The 22362-nt window shown below is 41.7% G+C and overlaps 1 protein-coding gene across 3 annotated transcripts in view; it reads right to left on the bottom strand.

Moving 5' to 3' along the window:
* Nucleotides 1–233, bottom strand: part of LOC132139620 (disabled homolog 2-interacting protein-like) — a 111187-nt gene extending 110954 nt beyond the window's left edge. For 2 of the 3 annotated variants that reach the window (XM_059548102.1, XM_059548103.1), the window contains exon 1: nucleotides 116–233. In XM_059548102.1, coding sequence (XP_059404085.1) covers nucleotides 116–211 — 96 coding nt within the window. In that variant the 5' untranslated portion in view covers nucleotides 212–233. The remainder of the gene's footprint in view (nucleotides 1–115) is intronic. The other variant, XM_059548104.1, reaches the window with a different exon arrangement.
* Nucleotides 234–22362: the final 22129 nt, after the last annotated feature.

Raw genomic sequence — 22362 nt, 5'->3', positions numbered from 1 at the left:
CTGTCCACTTGATCAGATCACCTGAAAAGGATGTAAATACCATAGCCAGTTAAGAAAATTTGTACGGACATGTTGACATGAGAAAAGGTTCTTTCGGTGTCAGTGTGTATGATACCTCCTCTGTGTCCAGCAGCAGCATTTGATAGTCAGTGACAACACAGAATTTGGAGTTCCACACAGCGTGTTCAGCACACGGGTGACCACATGACATGCAGTGGCCTGTAGGACCCCTCATATCTGACAAGACAAAAAGGAGACCGGAAATAGAGAATGATGAGAATGACAATGAAAACAACAAATAAAAAAAAATATATATAAAAATATATATATATATATATATATATATATATATATATATATATATATATATTTCTACAACTCTCTGTCTGGATCATGTGTTTAAATACTGGCCTATGCCATTCCATTCACAGATCTGCAAAGCAAACAGCTCCTGAACCTGTAGCAGACAAGTCTTCCCAATGAAATGAGAGCATGGAACACATTTATATGGTAATGAGCTCCATGTGCGCCAGCTATTGCGACAATGAGATTTCCCAATTTCACCAAGTGAGCAAGAAATATTGCTATGTTAATCTGAGTTTGATATAGATATGTAGGTAAAGTGAATTACAATTCTTATCATAGTTTAGCTTCTCATATGAGACACTGACGTACCGCATGGAACGTTAACAATCTCATCTCATTTCAGAACATTGAACAAGCCTGCTGGACTCATTCTCATTCTCACTCATGATGAGCCTCTGCTTCTCATGCTGAATGAAGGTAAAAAGCCTTTTAAAACCAAAAAAAATTAATGAGTTGAAGTTTAGCTGTTACACCTAGTGTGCTTTACAATTGGAATCTATGTCCATGGGTGCTCTCACAGCACAGCAACTGTGAAATATTTTAGATTAATGTATTGTTTAATAACATCTTAATTAGTGTAACAGTGAATATGAAAAGGCCAAAACTCAAAGTTGCATATTAAACAGCAACTTTAACACCTTCCAATTGTGAGCACAGGTTCAGGGCTCAGGAAGTCTAGAAACATAAGGTGTGTGAGGTGTTATTAGTAGTAATATACAATTAACCTACACTACTGCTCAAGTTTTTGAAAGAAGATTAATTCCTGTTATGGCAAAGCTGAATTTTCAGCATCATTACTTCAGTTTTTCAGTGTTACATGATCCTTCAGAAATCATTTTAATCTGCTGATATAGTGCTCAATAAACATTTCTTATTATTGTTAAAAAACAGTTGTGCTGTTTAATTTTTTTTTGTGATTTTCTTTTTTTTTTTTAGGATTCTTTGATCAATAGGAACTTCAAAAGAACACGATTTATTTGAAAATGAAATGTTGTTGTAACATTATAATTATTTACTGTCACTTTCATCAGCTTAATGCCTCCGTGCTGAATATAAATATATTAATTTATTTTCAGAAACTCCAGAGATGCAATAATACAGAGAGAAATTAGACTAACAACACAGAAACTGAATTCAGGAAATAACGTCTATTAACAAAAGATGTGACAAGACCTCTTGCCTCTAAAAAACTACTAGAGTTTAGTGAAAACATATACAAAGACAAATCCTGCTTATTTGAATGTATTAAACTCTTACACATGCAATCATGCAGAACAGATGTGTGCTTGTTGTATAAAAAAAATAAAAATAAAAGATTGCTAACTTTGCTTTGTCTCTCATGTCTTAGTCAACTCCATTACTATCTCCATTATTGTAAGCAGAACCTAAGGGGTATGATCTAGACGAGGCAGCGTTCTCGTCCGAATCGGAGTGATACCGAGGTATCTACTCGTTCCCTTTGGGGATTTTTAACCCTCTGGAGTCTAAGAGGTTATCAGGATAAAATAGCCTCATAACGCTTATATGCGATAATCGACTTCAGAGGGTTAACTTCTGCTTTTATCCTCCCCTTCCTAATTCCCCTGTAACCACCAGCTCTCCACCTGATCGAGGTTAGGTGGAAACCTCTCGCATAACAGTCTTCTATGCTGGACCTATAATGTTTTTTTGGTTCTATGTTCATAGCAACCACCTGACTGATGGTCCAGACTAAAAGGAGGCGCCCCTTGAGCAGGGCTCCAGCGCAGGAGGGTGGGTGAGTAAATGTAACCCTCTCTGTATATACTTATGTGTATTTAATTGCTGGTGGTAACGTGTCTACTAATAAACTCTGTGAGTTTCCTTTGCAGTGCTCAGTTACAGTATTTACTAAACACTCGCCAGCACCAGCCATCCGGCTTCATGTTCTGGTATTAGGCGGCTGAGATCACAGGTTTCTGAGGGAGCCTCCTTGATCATCAGGCCTGGCATAGCACTGCAGGGAATTTCATGGATGTCCGGCCAGGTCACCCCGAGGGGTCTCCTGGCCGCTTAGAGGTGCTGTCGCATCTAGCGGGAAGTGGAGGTGGCAGTTACAGGAGTCTTCTTTTATATGCTCCCCTTGCCCGAGGTTTGTAAAATTGAGCTTGCCTCTCCCGTGAGATTCAGCACCTCTGCGATGCTTAGGAACCTTTAAGTACACACGCTAAGCTTTGTGTACTTTCTCAAAACCACATGGTGGTCAGTGTGCACGTGAACACTTTGCGCACTTTCTAAAAATCCACAAGTGGTAAGTTTGCACGCAAGACTCTGCAAACTTTCTGAAATCTTGTACGATAAGGGTTACGCGCTCCGCTTCGTTCCCTTTCTTGAGATGATTAGACCTTGGTTCCTTGGGCTCCATTCAGCCAGTGTGTGTTTGTTTATACACCTCAAGCATCGCTTCCCTCAACATGAGGGGCTATTTGGGTGATTCTCATGGTAATTTAGCAGCGCTCCCCTTTTTCAAAAAAATAAATAAATAAAGGGTCGCCTATGAGCGCGCTACTCTGAGCTCGGAGTTCTCCTCTCATATGAGACTGAGTTCTCTGTTGTTTCCCAGAGCGCTCCAGCATTATTTCCACAGATCGAGTTGATGACTCTCAAACATACTGTTTTGAGATGCAACATTCCATCTATGAGCTGCTCTATCAGAGTGCCACGAGAGCCCCTCCTTAGAACATTATTTGAAAATCCATGCTATGGTAAGTGTGCACGTGAAGTCTTTGCACACTTTCTGAAATCCACACTGTGGTAAGTTCGCACGGGAATATTCTGCGTTCTTTCTAAAATCCTATATGGTGAGGGTTTCGCGCGGTTGCTTCATGCCCTTTCTTGAGTTGGTAAAAGCCCCGTTCATCTTGGGCGCCACTCCACCTATGTATCCTCGGATACCTAACTAAACAGGGTGTTGCTACTAGAGAACAGTCGAGACAGCTCTTTCAGCAAGCTTATGCGTAAGCTAGTGGTAGCCCCTGTGTGACAGGCAAGACTTGGTAGAAATGATAGGTTCTTAGCCGTATCCCTTTAAAGGAATCTTTCCTGATTCCAAGCCTTCAGCTCTACCCTGGGCAGAGGCCCTAACAATTAAGTTGGGAATGTAGCTTAGGCCTTTTGGCCATAAGGGGTATTGTCACAGACAGCCATCTAAACGTCCCAGGGGCAACTCCCATGGAAATGGTAGAGTTGGTACTTAGAGCTCGCCATGATTCTGGCCTGCACTCCCCTCAGCATGGCGGCGTGGGTATACTGTTCCCCAAAGCGGCCCCTAGAGGACGCAGTTCGAAGTTCCCTCGAAAGGGAACTGTCTCAGGATACGTATGTAACCATAGTTCCCTGAGAAGGGGGACGAGACACTGCGTCCTCAAGCTCCCTGCCATGCTTCGGACGCAAGCTTCAGACGAAGAAGATAGTGACGTGCTCTCCCGGTGCTTATTTATAGTCGCGCCGGTAGTGACGCCGGAGGCTGTCGCCGGCCAACAAGTTGGTGTTTTTTCAATGTATGCTTCAGACACATGTCATGACGAGGTGTTCCCCAAAGCGGCCCCTAGAGAACGCAGTATCTCGTTTGCCACTCAGGGAACTATGGTTACATACGTAACCTGAGACAGTTTCTGTAAGAGTATGTGAGACTCATTTAAATCCTGCAATCTTGCAATGAAAAAGTTGCAATTAGATGTAAGATGCAATTAGCAGTGCAGAAGCATTTTGAATGTTGGACACTGTGCACAGTCAATGCCGGCTAGATAATGAGCAACACACTTAATAGCCCTCTCAAAGGGATATACACACAGCTCAGAGATTTGAACATTTAAGGCAACCAGTACAAGTCTATCATGTACACAAACCCACACTTGGGTTTAGAAAGATGAACATATGGCTAGATACAAATTGTTAGAAGCAGTAACTTTTTTCCCAAGATAGAGGTAGCTCTGAAGTGGCCAATATGTTCTCCTCAAAGCACAAATGCCTACATGGGCCAAGAAAAACAAACCACGATCTGTAAATTAAGACAAATTAAAGGATCCTGGATTCCTGACAGGATTTTTTTACGCAGTATACAAGGTGGGTAATTAAATGTGATCTGCTGCTTCATTCCTTCTCCTGTCAAGAAACTAGGGCCTGGTTTTATTCTCAGTTACTTCAAAGTGTCATTTGATGGCTCACGGCTTCATTCTATTATCGAGAGGCCAATCTGTATCTCAATCTTAGCAGGCCGTTTTCTACTTCGCAATGACCACAAGTTATTTATACCATTTTTGGAAGATGTTAATACTTTTTTTTGAATTATTGCCTTTTCCATTTAATCTGCTGAATCCATTCATGATGTGGTCACATCAAAAAGTTGATTAGTTTATGCCACTGCCAAAGTGAAGCCCTTATCAGTGCAATAACATGCACACAAGTGAGAGGAGGAGAGAGGGAGCCAAACACAAATGGCACGAGATAGGGAAAAAAAGAGATTATTATTCAAGTGAGACATTAAGGAGACACAGAAAGGTGTCTCTCACCCACATTGGCTGAATTTGTCTCTGTGGCCCATCAGTAAGGTTTAAAATCCCCCTTTATCCACAGAAAATAAGAAATGGGTTTCTTTTATCCCACATTAAAATGGATATCATTTGAATTATCATTCATTTTATTAAAGTTAATAAAATCATACACTTTAAAATTAAAACAAATCTGTGGGGGAAAAAGCAGACTATCAGACTACCAAGAAGGGTATGCTTAGGTGCCTATTAAACAGAAAGCTACTTGAGCTTTCTGTTTAATAGGCACCTAAGCATACCCTTCTTGGATAAATGCACTAAATTAACTCTCACACATTACCAGTAGAGCTGAAACAACGAATCGATTTAATCGATAAAAATCGATTATTAAAATAGTTGTCAACTAATTTAGTCATCGATTCGTTGGTAAATAACGTTTATTTGCCGTAAACGGCTCATTTCGTGCATATTTCAAATCTGCGGTGACCAAAGTGTGGCAGTAATGAGCCACCGGAGGTTTTACTCAGCCAGTACAGCAGGAGAAGTTGCGAATAGCCAATAGCTGGCCTCGTTTATGTCACGTGCTTCCCGAACAGCATCTCTGCAGCATTTAGCGGGATGTGGGAATACATCTCGGTTACGTATGTAACCTTGGTTCCCTGAATAGGGAACGAGATGCTGCGGTGACGTCACCACGTATGGGAACACCTTCGGTGTGACGAATGTCTGAAGCCCTATACCATCCCGCCAATCTTATTGGCCAAATAGCGCGTGGCACCGCCCAGCATGCGTAAGCATATATATACCTGGTGCCGCGCGCCATTTACCTCAGATTTCATGACGAAGAAGAAAGCTATCAAGGTACGGCACGGCCAGAACCGCAGCATCTCGTTCCCTATTCAGGGAACCAAGGTTACATACGTAACCGAGATGTTCCCTTTCATAGGTCACTTCGATGCTGCGGTGACGTCACCACGTATGGGAACGCTATACCATCACGCCTGACGTACCTGATAGCTTGGATCCAAGGAAGCATCTGGTCAAGCGGAGAGAACCCGGGAGCCAGAAGCCATCCTCACATCCAGACTGTAAGACCTGATAAAAGTGCTCGGTGAGGACCAGCCTGCCGCAGCACAGATATCATCCATAGAAGATCCCCTGAGAAAGGCTTGAGAAGAAGCCACTGCTCTCGTGGAATGACCTTTTACTCCTAAGGGCGAAGCGAGCCCGCGCGCCTCATAGGCCAAGGAAATAGCCTGCACCAGCCAATGGGACATGCACTGTTTCGTAACTGCATGGCCTTATTCTTATGTCCAAAACAGACAAACAGCTGGTCAGACTCACGCCATGGGGCAGTACGATCCACATAAGTCTTTAACGCTCTCACAGGGCAAAGACTTAGATCCCCAGACTCCGCCGCAGCAGGAGAAAAAGCCTCCAGGACCACCTGCTGAAAGCGAAAGGGATAGATGCGACCTAGGGACATAATTAGGCCTTGGTCGCAACAACACTTCCACAGAGTCTGTGCTGTAAAAGTCAGGATTTATCCGGAACAATTCCAAGGGCTCAAACAGATGCCCTGATAAACCATGCAACACAATGGAAAAACCCATGAAGGGACCCGCACGAGGCGGAAAGGCCTCAGCCGTCGCGCACCCTGTATGAAGGAGAAACAGTGGATGACGGCCCACTGAGGCACCATTTATATATTCGTGGTAAGCTGAATGGCTGCCACGTAAACCTTAGGGTAGCTGGTGTCACTCCATCCAAAAAACGTTCCTGAAGGAACTCCAGTACTGACGCCACTGGGCAGTAAACTGGATCATATTATGAGTTTCACACCAGGCCGTAAACAGTCTCCACTTGAAAGCATATAAGCGTCTCGTAGAAGCTGCTCTAGAATTCAGTATAGTCTCTGTAGTTTCAGCAGAAAGACCGGGACATATGAACTCACTCTGCTCAGAGGCCACGCCCGCAGATTCCATAGATCTGGCCTCGGGTGCCAAATCAGTCCCTGTGCTTGTGATAATAAATCCTGTCTGAGGGGAATCTCCCATGGAGAGCCCACTAACAGATTGATCAGATCCACAAACCACGGCTGTGTGTGTGCCACCGCGGAGCCACCAGCAGCAGCTGTTCCACCCTGTCCACCCGTATTCTGCGTAATATCGCCGAAATCAGACAGATTGGGGGAAAACGCATACAAACTGGTCCTGGGCCAGTTGTGGGCTAATGCATCTAAGCCCAGGGGTGCTGGAGGGCATAGGGAGAACCAAAGCGGGTAATGCGCAGTCGTGTTTGACGCAAACAATTCCACTTCGCTTCCCCGAAAATCTGCCATAGGAGACTCACCGATTGGGGGTGCAATCCCCACTCCGCTTGCTCCAGAGTCTGCCTGGATAGCAAATTCGCTCCAAAGTCCAACGTCCGGGGACATGAACAGCTCGGATCGATAGAATTTAGTTCTGAAAACAAAGAACATGTTTCGCCAGCCTGCACAGGGGGCGAGAGAATAATCCTCTCTGATGATTCAGGTATGACACAACCGCTGTGTTGTCTGATCTGAGCAGCACATGACGGATGATCAGCAGATTCGAGAAATACTGGAGAGCCAGAAAAACAGCCAGTAATTTCAACCTGTTTATGTGCCAACTCCCTTGACAAACAGCTCCCCAGTCGGTCAAAGACGCATCCGTCGTGACAGTCTCTCGGGAAGCGCAAATCCCCAGCCGGACTCCGGTCAGGAGAATTCAGTCAGGAGAATTCGGTTGACATACATATTTTTAAGCGACATCACACATCGCCGTGTCACCGGAATCGTCCGATGCGGAGACAACGGGGTGAAACATTCCATACGTAAGCCCAGGCTGTTAAATGATTCAGCACAAGATCCCCATGAGAGTGTGCTTGAGTCTGCGATTGCGCTAAACACCAGCTAATCGCCTAAAATAGTTCAAACACGAACGCCCTGGTGCCGCAACGGGGCCAGAGATCCATCCATGCATTTTGAGAAATACTGATACGCTTTGCTCTCTAAAGCGAATCTGAGGAACTTCCTGAGTGCAAGATTCAGATGGTGTAAACCCAGAATGGGTCGTAATCCGTCAGTGGTTTTTTTTTTTTTTTTACCACAAAATGACGGCTGTAAAAAACCCCGCCTCCATCTGAGAGGGGTGTACTTCCTCTATAGCCCCTTTGCTCAGCAGAGTTGACATCTCCTGTCGCAGCACCGCTATTTCCATCGGCTTCGCCACCGTGGAAAGAATTCTGCGGAAAGGAGGCGGGCCTTATTGAAACTGAATGGTGTATCCATGACAAATCGTGCGTAACACCCATGGAGAAATGTCGGGCAAGCGTTCACACACGGCCGAGACCATACTAGCGGTCTCAAAATTTCCGCTTCCTGCAACGCTGTCATACATGTTAAAATATCCGGGCACGAAAAGCTCGTGGCGTTCGTGCACAGGGGAAGTGTATGTATAAGAGCCGTTGCGTCTCGTTGTGTATAATCCTGAAACGTGTCCACGGCAGGAATTAGGCCAACAGATTGAACATCGGGCTTTGCCGCTAGCGAAAAACGGCGGCTGTGCGAGCCGTCATAAATGGGTCGTCTGTGCAGGACCCTTGAATCGCCCCTCGAATTCTGAAAGCTGGATTGCGCAGAGTGTCTGAGGGAACGTTTGGCATTACAGCTCAATCCAATGCTGCTCGAAGCACCGTTTGCTGCGAGGCAAACAATGTAGAATGTGGGGACTGCAGTGAGAGGGTTAGATGTGCATAGCAATCCAACAGCACTCTCTGTTGGAGGGCACAGTCCCTGGCAAGCATTAAGGAAAACGCATGCGTCAAACTCGCTGCGTTTCGTTGTGTATAATCCTGAAGCGTATCCACGGCAGGATTTAATTCAACAAGATAAACATTGGGCCACGCTGCTAGCGAGAACGCGGCAGCTGTGTGAGCCGTCATACACTGGCCATCTTTGCCAGCCTCCGCGCCGTCCCTCAAACTCTGAAGGCTGGATTGTGCAGAGTGTCTGAGGGGGCGCGCGAATGAGAGCTCAGTTCAATGACGCTCGAGGTGCCTTTGCTGCGAGACAGTCAATGTTAGAGAACATGAAGGAAAACGCATGCATCAAACTCGCTGCGTTTCGTTGTGTATAATCCTGAAGCGTATCCACGGCAGGATTTAATCCAACAAGATAAACATTGGGCCACGCTGCTAGCGAGAACGCGGCAGCTGTGCGAGCCGTCATACACTGGCCATCTTTGCCAGCCTCCGCGCCGTCCCTCAAACTCTGAAGGCTGGATTGTGCAGAGTGTCTGAGGGGGCGCGCGAATGATAGCTCCGTTCAATGACGCTCGAGGTGCCTTTGCTGCGAGACAGTCAATGTTAGAGAACATGAAGGAAACGCATGCATCAAACTCGCTGCGTTTCGTTGTGTATAATCCTGAAGCGTATCCACGGCAGGATTTAATCCAACAAGATGAACATCGGGCCACGCCGCTAGCGAGAACGCGGCGGCTGTGTGAACCGTCATACACTGGCCATCTTTGCCAGCCTCCGCGCCGTCCCTCAAACTCTGAAGACTGGATTGTGCAGAGTGTCTGAGGGGGCGCGCGAATGATAGCTCCGTTAAATGACGCTCGAGGAGCCTTTGCTGCGAGACAGTCAAATGTTAGAGTGTGGAAACTGCAGTGAGAGGCTTAGATGTGCATTAGCAGTCCAACAGCGCTCTCTGGAGGCGGGCACAGTCCTAAGCAAACATGAAGGAAAAACGCATGCGTCACATTCGCTGCGTTTCGTTGTGTATAATCCTGAAGCGTATCCACGGCAGGATTTAATCCAACAAGATAAACATCGGGCCACGCGCTAGCGAGAACGCGGCGGCTGTGTGAACCGTCATATGCTGGCCATCTTTGCCAGCCTCCGCGCCGTCCCTCAAACTCTGAAGACTGGATTGTGCAGAGTGTCTGAGGGGGCGCGCGAATGATAGCTCAGTTCAATGACGCTCGAGGTGCCCTTGCTGCGAGACAGTCAAAGTTAGAGTATGGGGACTGCAGTGAGAGGGTAGATGTGCATTAGCAGTCTAACAGCGCTCTCAGTGAAGGGCATAGTCCCTGGCATATTAACATGAAGAAAAGCGTGTGCGTCAAACTCGCTGCGTTTCGTTGTATATAATCCTGAAGCGTATCCACGGCAGGATTCAATCCAACAAGATAACATCGGGCCAAGCCGCTAGCAAAAACGCGGCGGCTGTGTGAGCCGTAATCCACCATTTGAAGAGCAAAACTGTTGATTAACGCGCTCGAGTGGGGGAGAGCGAGCACATGGAACTCCAGTGCATCACTGTATTCATATTCAAGCCGCACATATCGCCCCTAACCAACACCTCGTGCGGGGCCTCGGCGACCGCAGAAGCGAAACGGTGGGGGTTAGACGCGAGGCGACTTAAGAAATACACTCCAGAGCGCGGATACTTCCTAATGGCGTTAGTGCACAGGGGAAGTGTATGCATATTTTACTGTAGCCATAGGCTATCAAGGAGAGAACCTGTAGAGAGGCTGCAACAAACCTCTCATAAGTGCCTCCTCGTGATAACCCATCATACGGCTCCTACCTTTCGTTGACTCATCGCGTCCGCGGAGAGGAGTATACTGCTCGTAGATGATCGCTGAGAACGCGAGATAATAGGGCACAGAAGATTCGCTTCGTACTGAAGGAATGAAATCTGAGGTAAATGGCGCGCGGCACCAGGTATATATATGCTTACGCATGCTGGGCGGTGCCACGCGCTATTTGGCCAATAAGATTGGCGGGATGGTATAGGGCTTCAGACATTCGTCACACCGAAGGTGTTCCCATACGTGGTGACGTCACCGCAGCATCGAAGTGACCTATGAAAGGGAACTTTACTTTGAGCCTTCAAAAAAGAAGAGTAACCTGTAAACTCTGCACTACTGAACTGTTTAAGGGGACGTTCACATATCGCGTCTTTTGTGCGCTCAAGTTCGTTATTTCCAACACCGCACCGCATCGAGTTAAAAACATCTCAACTTTTCAGAATGCTGCAAGCGCATCGCGGGTCATGTGACAAGAACTAACCAATCAGCTTCATCCTTTCCCGTAACAACGTTAAAAGCTCAGTCAAGATGAAAGGAACAGCTGATCATAGTTGTATATGGATTTCCATTTTGAAATAAATTTAGTAGCAGAGCTACTGCAAGCGATTTTTTGAGCTGCAAATCCATTTATCCTTTGCTGAAATTTCCGCGTCTTCAAGGAGAGAGCACGTCATGGTTGCTTATCAAAGGCAGACGCCTCAGGGGCGCTTCTGCGCGAGCGCTTTGGAAAGAAGGAGAAAGCGGCGCGCCTAGCGTTTTTCCACGCGTTTTTAGGCGCGATTTGTGAACGGCCCCTAAGACTTTCATTTGTGCAGATTCTCCAGTACAATGTTGTTTGCAAATGTTTAGTCGTAAAAGCTGATAACATTGCTTTTTAACAGTTAACATTAAAAGCTTTACAAACATGTTCTGTGATCAGTTTGTAGTTTACCAGTTCAAAATTCAGTCGTGCAGCCTAATTATGACTGAATGACAGAGGTAAATGTTTAAAGATATTTGAAATGCACTTTTTTTTCTAAGTATTCACTGCTCTTTTTCACACAGCAGGTTTTTTGTGTGTGACTGTCCAATTTTTTTTTCTGGACAACCTTCTGATGGATTTTACTTTAAATTGTGAGTTCCATTCAGGTTTCATGCCACTGGCACTTTATTCGAAGGATTGTTTACAATTTCTCAGCAAAAGCTATAAAGCTGTTTCCCAGTAAATAATAAAATACAATGCACTGCAATTTTATTCTGTTTTATCCTTATTCTTAGTGAAAATATGTTCTAAAAGGTTCCTTAATAAGCTTCGTTCGGGATGTTAAACTACTTTAGGAGCTCTTAGGACTGCCATGGTGAAAACATTATTTTAAATCTCCTTGTGAAATTTGCTAGAGTATGGGTCAGTGTTCTGATTGCAGAAGAGTTCGACAAAGGATTACTAACACAATAACACAACTCCAGGTATATTTTTGATTAGGATATAACAGTGCAAAATGGTTAAAATCTCTTAAAAAATCTATGCTGAAGGATAAAGACCATTTATTAATAATTTACTTGGGGAAAAAATGGAAAAAACTAAAATATAAGTACATAAACCGATTAATCGATTAATCGTAAAAATAATCGACAGATTAATCGATTATCAAAATAATCGTTAGTTGCAGCCCTAATTACCAGTTTAGCACTGCACGTCTGTTGTCCTACTAATACATTTCTTAAAAATTGTCTTAAAAACAGTTACAAATTATTATTACTTACCTATAAGACCCTAAATGGTTAAGCTCCTGCGTACCTAACTAGCCTTCTACCACGTTACAATCCATCACGCTCCCTAAGGTCTCAAAACGCTGGACTTTTGGTAGTTCCTAGGATAGCAAAGTCCACTAAAGGAGGAAGAGCTTTTTGACATTTGGCTCCAAAACTCTGGAATAGCTTTCCTGATAATGTTCGGGGTTCAGACACAGTCTCTTTCGCCAAGCATTTGAATAATGTATCTCTTAAATTATAACTGCAGTTCTATCTGATCAAATCCGCATTCTTATTCTTTAGCTTGGGTTAAACTAATTAGTTTTACTTTGTTGGAACAGCAGCTATGCTAATGGTGTATATTTTTTTCTATGTTTTGCCACAGGGATTTACATCCTGTGGGAACTAGGATTTACACAAGCTCCAGTCTGAATCCAGAACACCTGAGAAGAGATGATGCTGACCCTCAGACGACCCCAGATGATGCCAACCCTGAATCAACAAACAGAACTAACAATTATTGCTACAAGTGTGACTGCATCATATAATAATTGCTGTCAATAATGTTCATCGTCTGGCTAACTACGACTTGTATTAATTTTTTTTCCTTTTTTTTTTTTTTAATCCTGTAATACGTATGTAATAAGTAACGATTTGTATTGTAAAAAGCGCTATACAAATAAACTTGAATTGAATTGAATTAAAAAGATAATTAGTGACAGTAGGATAATGCATTCAAGGAGACCAGCACTGGATCTTCTGCACTACAGGTTGTTCTTGGATAAACACAAGTAATTGGGCATTTCCCTCAGAGAAAACAAGTGAGAAAGAGCAAAACCTGTAAGATCCAACAACCCTATACATTTTTTGGTTTACTCTGAATCAAACGTAAAACTGCTTGTGCATTGAAACATCAGGAAACATACTGCAAGACATCAGAGACTTAAAAATGAAAGATCAAGATAAAAACTCCTAGTATACTGCAAATTATAACAATTGTGTCTGAACCGTTATTCAGTTTTCAATAAGCAACCACCCAAATACAACAAATCAGAAATAAGGGGTTTGGTTTTGTTGCTAAAGAGTTACACCGATTCAGAAATGTGTATGAGATTTAATGAGAATTCTGTAAAGCATTCTAAAGAATTAGTGTTTATAATTGTAGGAGGGCATAATTAGATCCGGTACAGACAATTTGAATATGACCCTTCATCAGGTCAGGAATTAATAAAACACACAATAAACGAAACAAACATGTTTGTATTTGACTGCAAAATATTCCTTTATCCAATAACAAAACCAAGTCTGATAATACATTGCAGAGGATTGAACAACTAACACCATAAGTTCTAGGCCTGAATAATGTGTTACTACATGAAAAGAGGATATCCATAAAAAAAAAAAAACTACATACATACATATCGCATATATGTAAATACTTTTAAAGGTACAGGATGTAGGACCTGCCACGAGAGGGTGCTCTATCAAAACAATAACAATCGTGTGGTTTGATGATGCTAAGAAGGAACGTGGAATGATAGGATTTGTTGTCTTTTACCCAACCGCTGACGGCCATCAATCAGACGGAAAGATAAATCATGGATTTAATGCGAGTTCAACGATTTGCGCGAGTAGATTACATACAGTACAAAGTCAATGCAAAGGCGCGATCAGACTATGGACCAGACGCGTCCTCGTGCGGGTCTAGAGATGCGATGCCCCGCGTTTGGCGTGTATGCCCCATAATATTTATCTTGTTGATCGTTATAATAGCATATGTTGTCTGTAAAGATGCGAATCAAAACAACTCACCTGTCGAGTAAAACACAAGCGAGATCGGCATCTCTTTCTAGTTAAAGTTTGTCGCGAAGCTACTTCCGCATTTGTCCACGAAACTGTTGTCATGTGGTTTCTACGTCTGTAAAGGCGGTAACAAAGGGTAACTAACGTCATTGACAGGCAACTTCACTGCCCCGTGTCACTGTTTAGAATGGGAATTTTCTCATAATTTACAAAGTAGTTGAAAACATTAGAGATATTGTTAGTAATCAGCTGGACAAAATATATAACACTAGCCTAGTGGTTTTTGGATAATTTACTGCAAATATCTTAAATATTGTACCTTTAAATAAAATTTCAGACATGCACCAGATATCAGTTTTTATATTTTTTTTTTACTACTGGGTGAGGATAGCAAAATAAACTGTGACATATTATACCCAAAAATTCTTCATACAATGGACTACCAGTAAAACTGAAACAGAAATTTTGACCTGACCATGGTTCGCTTAAATCTTATCTGACATTCTCAAGATGAATTTGTTCTGACACAGTTCAACTCTGAGTTCTTGTCATATTTTATTACCATCTTCTAAACTTTAGCAAATAAACTGATGATGTGTGAAATGTGTCTAAATATACATTTTAGTTTGACTGTACATACATACATAAATACCATTTTGCATAAAAAAGCCATTCTCATCTATAGACAGACTTGCCATAGTTTCTAAATCTAACATTTCATTATCTTTAAAATAAACCAAAGATGATCACTAGAAATGTTCTTTACACTAATGTGCCATTTCATTTGATTTTATCAAAATATGAAGAACATTACATAATTAATCACAACAAAATAAAAACATTTCTCATTCCTATAGAAGCAAATTAAAAAAGCATTCTGTTTTACTACAGTTCAAGTGAACCTTGAGCACAAGAGAGCAATAGATTAATAACTTCATTATATGATTGCATGTAACCAATTACTAAACAAAAGACTGGATAAAAAAATCTATAATGAATTCTTCTAAGTAGGCCAGAGAATAATACAGCAGCTGATCTGTTTTCTCTCTCTCTCTCTCTCTCTCTCTTTCTCCAGCTGCTCAGGTCTGCATGTGTTCTGCTATACTGTATTTCAGGCTCCAAAGATCAGGCATATTTGTATACAGAACGTGTGGACCAAAATGTCATGTTCACACACTCACATTGTTACTATGTCCATAACTATTGATAACTGATATTCATAATGCATGTTTCCTTGAGAAGACATCAACTATTTTTCCTTCATGCATATATAAACACACAAACACATGCTTCACTTGCATATTTATCATTTACGGTGTTCCCAAATCTTAAGTTTTTTTTTTAAGCATCCAATCAATCTTAGTTTATGTCAGAGCAAACAACACCATTTATTAAACTCTGTAAAAAATATCCCGATATATTTACAATTTTAAAAATAAGCAGCTGTGGTTGCCAAAAATTCACCCTAAAAAAAAAAAAAAAAAAAAAAAAAACTGTGAAAATGTTATATGTATTACAGATTAGTATTTTGGTACCTGTATATTTTACAAATTATAACCAGATATTCATATCATGTAAAATACACATTATAATAAATTGTAATATACAATTAAAATAACCTGATAATACAGGTAGAATAATAAAAAGACATGATGAATCAGATTGGCCTGTCCATAGAACATGGCCAATATTAATATATAGACAGTGCACAGATCATACACACAATATACCATCAGGGTAAAACATGTAACTAAAATCATGCAATAAACATGAACTAAAAACAAACAAACAAAACAAAACACTAAAGCCCTAATGCACATTACAGTTAACAAAAATAAGGAGAAACAAAACAAAATATAATCACATATGGGACACACACAGGGACTTCTGGAAATGTTTAAGGTTTTTTTGGTTGCACTTTATTTTACAGTACGTGTACTAACATGTACTTATAGTGTACTTACAGTGTATTTATCTAAGAAAGTTCTGGTAATACAAGGTAACTACATGGGGTAGGGTAAGGTTTAGGGGTAGGTTCAGGGTTAGTACCTAGTTATTACATAGTTATTGAAATAACTATAATAAGTACATAGTATGTACATGAGGAACAGGACTGTAAAATAAAGTGGTACCGTTTTTTTTTTTTTATATGAATTTTTTTTTTCAGTAAATACTTTATATATTTAAATACATTATGAAAAGAACACACACCTGTTGAAAATGTGCAGCCAATGCATTGAGAATAAACCATGTCTTGTAATATAAATACTGTATAAACACTGAAGTCACACACAAGAATACACCCACAAAGACTCACCAGTTCAACAAATTGATAGCCTGTTATCGACAACGACAAGGAGAGCAAGCAAAAACTAAAAGGAAGGACACACACAGAGAGAAAAAGCAGACTGAGGGAGCACTCAGAGGGGTTTACCTGAAAAATCGGTTGACGTGCTCTTTTGCCTGTTCATTGCCAGTTTCTGTAGTTAGACCTTCAGTGAGTGAGCAACATATGCTAACAGTGTGTGTGAGAACATGCCGTTACCATGTGCGTGAGAGCGAGCTTGCATTTTGCACACTGTGTTTTCTGTAGACTATTTACAGTCAACTGAGTTTTGCTCTCTGGCAACATAATTGTTACATATTATCACGCTCTCTTTCCCTTTTTTGTTTTGTAGCAAGTCAGTCAAAGCTGGTCAACACAAGGTGCATAATTTGTCATACGGTACATTTCAAATTGCATATCACAAATGGCAACAAGTATTGATTAATTTAACAGAGAAAGCAGAGTAGGACGATGTTTTTCTCCATCCTTTCAATGCTTCAAAAAGAGCCTCAGAGTCCAAGGCAAACTCACATATGAAAAAAAAAGAGCAAGCATATTTTCAAAGATGGAGTAAAGGCAGTGGAGGAACAGAGTGAATCTGTAAGAATCACGGTCATTCTAGCAATCTTGAGACTTGGACGTGTTAATGCATATGCCTGTTGTGCAAGCATGCATTTATTATATCTGTCCCTCAGATCTGTGCAAGCAAAATCTCTTCCTCTAGAGATTCACCAAACGTCTCCTCCATTAGCCAATCAGAAAGGCTGCACAGATACAATGTGTGTGTGCTCATATCTGCCACAGCAATGAAGCTCACACGTCATTGATTGAAGCTCACACAATAATAGTCACATGTGACATTTTACACATTAACGGCAAAAATAAACTGCACCCATGAGATCCTGTGCCTCTATTGGGACAGGGGTTGGAATGGCAAAAAACCTTGTTTAATTAGTCATTTTGTTTTGTTTTCCCAGTTAAAATATCTATAATAATAATAATCTGTTCACCAATAATCTGTACACTTTTTTCTTCTTTATTTTTAATACCAGTTTTTGAATCAGCAACTGACAGTCAACCACTCTATATAATTTTACAAAAAAATTTAATTTTGTAAAATCATAAGATTTTCTTAAATTGTGAAAATCCAAGTGCATACACACACACACACACAGTAATGAACACACACACCTGGAGCAGTTGACAGCCATATTGCTGAGGCGCCGGAGAGCAGTTGGGGGTTTGGTGCCTTTCTCAAGGGTTTCATCTCAGTCGTGGTATTGAGGGTGGAAGAGAGTGGTCAATCACCTCCCCCACCGACAATTCCTGCCGGACCAAAGAATCAAACCTGCAGCCTTCATGTTACAAGTCTGAGTCTCTAACCATTAAGCCATGACTGCCCCCTACGTAACAAGGTAGGAGGTAACAATAACAATTGAAAATGTGTTGACTTATTGTTGACTTAGGCCCAATCCCAATTCTACCCCTTAGCCCTTCCCCTACCCCTTCCCCTCCAACCAAAAGAGAATTGAGACACCCCTACCCCTTCACGTGAACCCGCGAAATGGATGGGTAGGGGTGTCTCAATTCTCTTTTGGTTGGAGGGGAAGGGGTAAGGGGAAGGGCTAGATAGCCTTTCAAACAAAGATTTTTCGGGACCACACTTCAAACGAGGGGGTATGAATTATCTCAGCAACATGGCTGCTACAGCGAACAAAAAGACACATAAATGTAAGCTTTTTTTGGCATAAATAAAGATTTTAACGAAAATTATCATTTGTTTTATGTTACATTAAATTGTGAGTTCATATTAACGGTCATGTTACTCAAAGAAATGTTTGCAAAAAATCGCTAATATTTGCTAACGTCATATCATTACAGACTGCATGATAGTGCCACAGCATATGTCTGATCAGGGCAATAACTGCCGTAGACTAATCCCCCAATAATTAGAAATCGTTAAACCATTTTCTCAAATATTGCCTATTCCAGAGAGAGAGAGAGAGAGAGAGAGAGAAAGAAATGGAAGTTGCGTGTATTCGTGTCTGTGCGTTTAGCTTTTTAGAGTGAGTTTACTTAAAAACAGCGATTGTATCCTTTCCTCGCTGGAAAATATAATGTAGCGATTCAGTATTTAAACTATATTTAATAAAAGTCGTGGGGCAGCGTTGACAAGTTTATTTTCTCCTGGATGTGTGAGTGTGAGCTGCGCGATTTCGTTTTTATGTGTGTGTGTCAGTAAGCAGCTCATTAATACAGAACGCTAATTAAAGGCTCTAATACACACCAGCACACCAGTATATGTGTGTATTGTAAGAGCTAGACAACAAATGATGGCGTGTGACGTCGTGGTAGTGGTGTCCCAATCCCTAGGGGAATATTTTCTTCCCTACCCCATGACACAACCCCATAAGGGATAAGGGGAAGGGATAGGTGGAGGGTTAGAGGAAGGGGAAGGGGTATAAAATAGAATTGGGATTGGGCCTAAATATAGTAAAACAACAGTGGATGATTTATTGAAGGAATCAGAGCACAAGGTGAGTATACGCAACCACAACACAGCGAGGGTGAGCAGTAATGTCAATGGAACGAGGTTAGTAGCACCACACACTTATGGAAATCAATATCAGAATGATAGTAAATGGCAGTCTTATCTTACAGGGAGATGGAGAACACAAGGGGAGCACTGGAAACAGGAGGAGGAATCAAGAGGGAGCAGTATATTCCTCTTGCAGGTCTTGTCTAGTTTAGGCCTAGATTGGATTAATAATGGTGACAATAAAACCGCCAGTATTTTGTGGCAGCAGGTCCATGTTTAAATACATTTTTTAATGAATCATTCATATCAAATGATTTGTTTAAAACTGCTAATTCAGTTAGAAACGAAACAAGTGAGTCCATGTGAATGGACTGTTGAATCACTGGCTCGCTTGATTCATTCAAAATCAGATTCATTTAATGAAAAAAAAATGCTGTGTTGCAATGCACTGTTGCATAAACTTAATAGCACATTTGTGCTAGCACACATGCTTGATATTTAGAAAAGCACATTGGTTGTGCAATGAATAAAAAATATTAGAATCCACAAGGTGAGTATCTAGGTGAGTAGATCAAGGGAGTAACAGGAACAGTCCAGACAATGGGATTGTGTGTCACAGTTTTATAGAGGTGCTGATGATGTGATGATCAATGACAGGTGTGGAGGATGACTGAGTAAGTGCAGGTGCTGGCAGAGAAAGGTGATGGGAAATGAAGTGCAGAGGTGTCTGGTGTTAGTAAGATCATGTCTGTACTCCCCGCAGATTTGAAGGCTTTTGGCGTCCAGGAAGACTCGATGACCTCAAGTAGTTCGGCTTAGAGAGATGGGGAAATGGAAAAAAGCTTCCATGGTAATGATGAGCGAGAAGGAAATGGCATTCATGGCCGAGATGAGGGAACTAGGAGAGCAGGAGTTTTGATCAGCCTTTGTGGCCATGACAAGGGAACTAAGAGAACAGGAGATTAGGTCAGCCTTAACCTTAGGAATGGCTACCTCAGCCATCAGAGGGGGCAGTATATTCCTCTTGCAGGTCTTATTAGGCAAAAACTCATACGTGGGTTTTTGTTTTTTTCATTGCTTGAAATATAAGGGCATTCTAACTTTATTCTAATAGGCTTCACAGGGAAACAAGACTAGCAAGGGAGTGGAGCTAATAAATTGCTACTAAACACAGGAAGAAAGAACATAGGAACAATACAGGTGCATCTCAGTAAATTAAAATGTCATGGAAAAGTTCCTTTATTTCAGTAATTCAACTCAAATTGTGAAACTTGTGTATTAAATTCAATGTACACAGGTTGAAGTCTTTGGTTCTTTTAATTGTGATGATTTTTGCTCACATTTAACAAAACCCAACCAATTCACTAACTCAACAAATTAGAATACTTTATAAGACAAATAAAAACTTTTTTTTAGCAAATTGCTGGCCTTCTGGAAAGTATGTTCATTTACTGTACATGTACTCAATACTTGGTAGGTGCTACTTTTGGTTTAATTACTGCCTCAATTCAGCGTGGCATGGAGGTGATCAGTTTGTGGCACTTCTGAGGTGGTATGGAACCCCAGGTTCTCATTTTCCTCTTGACAAAACCCCATAGATTATCTATGGGGTTCAGGTCTGATGAGTTTGCTAGCCAGTCAAGCACACCAACACAATTGATCATTTAACCAACTTTTGGTGCTTTTGGCAGTGTGGACAGGTGCCAAATTCTGCTGGAAAATGAAATCAGCATTTTCGAAAAGCTGGTCAGCAGAAGGAAGCATGAAGTGCTCCAAAATTTCTTGGTAAACGGGTGCAGTGACTTTGGTTTGCAAAAAACACAATGGACCAACACCAACAGATGACATTGCACCCCAAATCCTCACAGACTGTGGAAACTTAACACTGGACTTCAAGCAACTTGGGCTATAAGCTTCTCCACCCTTCCTCCAGACTCTAGGACATTGGTTTCCAAATGAAATACAAAACTTCCCCTCATCTGAAAAGAGGACGTTGGACCACTTGGCAACAGTCCAGTTCTTCTCCTTAGGCCAGGTAAGATGCCTCTGATGTTGTCTGTGTTTCAATAGTGGCTTAACATGAGGAATGTGACCACTAGCCAAATTCCTTGACACGTCTGTATGCCTTGACCCCAGCCTCAGTCCATTCCTTGAGAAGTTCACTCAAATTTTTGAATTGATTTTGCTTGACAATCCTCATAAGGCTGCAGTTCTCTCGGTTGGTTGTGCATCTTTTTCTTCCACACTTTTTCCTTCCTCTCAACTTTCTGTTCCCATGCTTGGATACAGCACTCTGTGAACAGCCAGCTTCTTTGGCAATGAATGTTTGTGGCTTACCCTCCTTGTGAAGGGTGTCAATGATTGTCTTCTGAACAACTGTCAGATCAGCATTCTTCCCCATGATTGCGTAGCCTAGTGAACCAAACTGAGGGTGCTTTCACACTATCACTTTTGGTGCGCACCCAAGTTCATATTGACATCAGAGTTCGGTTTGTTTGAATGATGTGAATTTCCGAACTCGGGTGCACATGTGGTGGTCTGGGGTACGGTTCATGTTAACTTTGGTACGGTTCACTGCTGATGTGAACACAATCTTACCAAATCGCGGAAGTGAACAGCTATTAATTATATATTATTTAATGAAAATGTATGTTTGTGTGTGTTTCACTCAGTACCTGGCAAGCGTGACTGACGCGCTGCAAGCTGAGAGCTGTATATCTCATTTATGTTCGCTTTCAGCATTCTTTAGAGCATTTGCAGTACATTTGTAAGACAGACGCAAGTGCCTTTTATGTACCAAAGCTTTGTAAAAAAAAAAAAAAATGAACGGTTCAAAAACATAATACATAAAAGTGCATAGAGTAATGTTACCAATTTGCTGCCTTCTCCTGCACTGTCGTTACTAAGCAATGTGGTAAATGCTGGCTTGATGATGCAGACCATTTTGAAGGCTCAGGAAACCTTTGCAGGTGTTTTGAGTTGATTAACTGAATGGCATGACACCATATTCTAATTTTTTGAGAGGTTTTTTGTTAAATGTGAGCCAAAATCATCACAATTAAAAGAACCAATGAATTAAACTTCTTCAGTCTGTGCATTGAATTTATTTAATACATGAGTTTCACAATTTGAGCTAAATAACCGAAAAAATTAACTTTTCCATGACATTCTATTTTATTAAGATGCACCTGTACCTCAAAATAAGAGTCAATAAACTGGAGCAGGTTCTGGAGTGGACTTATGGACTAGAGAGGAGTGTGCTGCCCAAACAAAAACAGCACAGCACAGGGAACTAGGGATGCGGTGATCCGATATTCAAATCGGGTATCAGTTCCGATACTGCCATTTTTTTCGAATCGGGTATCGGTTAGAGACTTTTTGATTGTGCCAATTATTCTGTGTTACTTCTGAAGCCATCCAGTCCTCGTGCACCCTTGCTCTGCACATTTTGCATGTTTCTCTTATACC

This window comes from Carassius carassius, chromosome 4 (assembly GCF_963082965.1).
Source record: "Carassius carassius chromosome 4, fCarCar2.1, whole genome shotgun sequence".
NCBI classification, from domain to species: domain Eukaryota; kingdom Metazoa; phylum Chordata; class Actinopteri; order Cypriniformes; family Cyprinidae; genus Carassius; species Carassius carassius.
The sequence above is the reverse complement of the archived record's forward strand: the minus strand, read 5'-3'. Positions and strand labels throughout refer to the sequence as shown.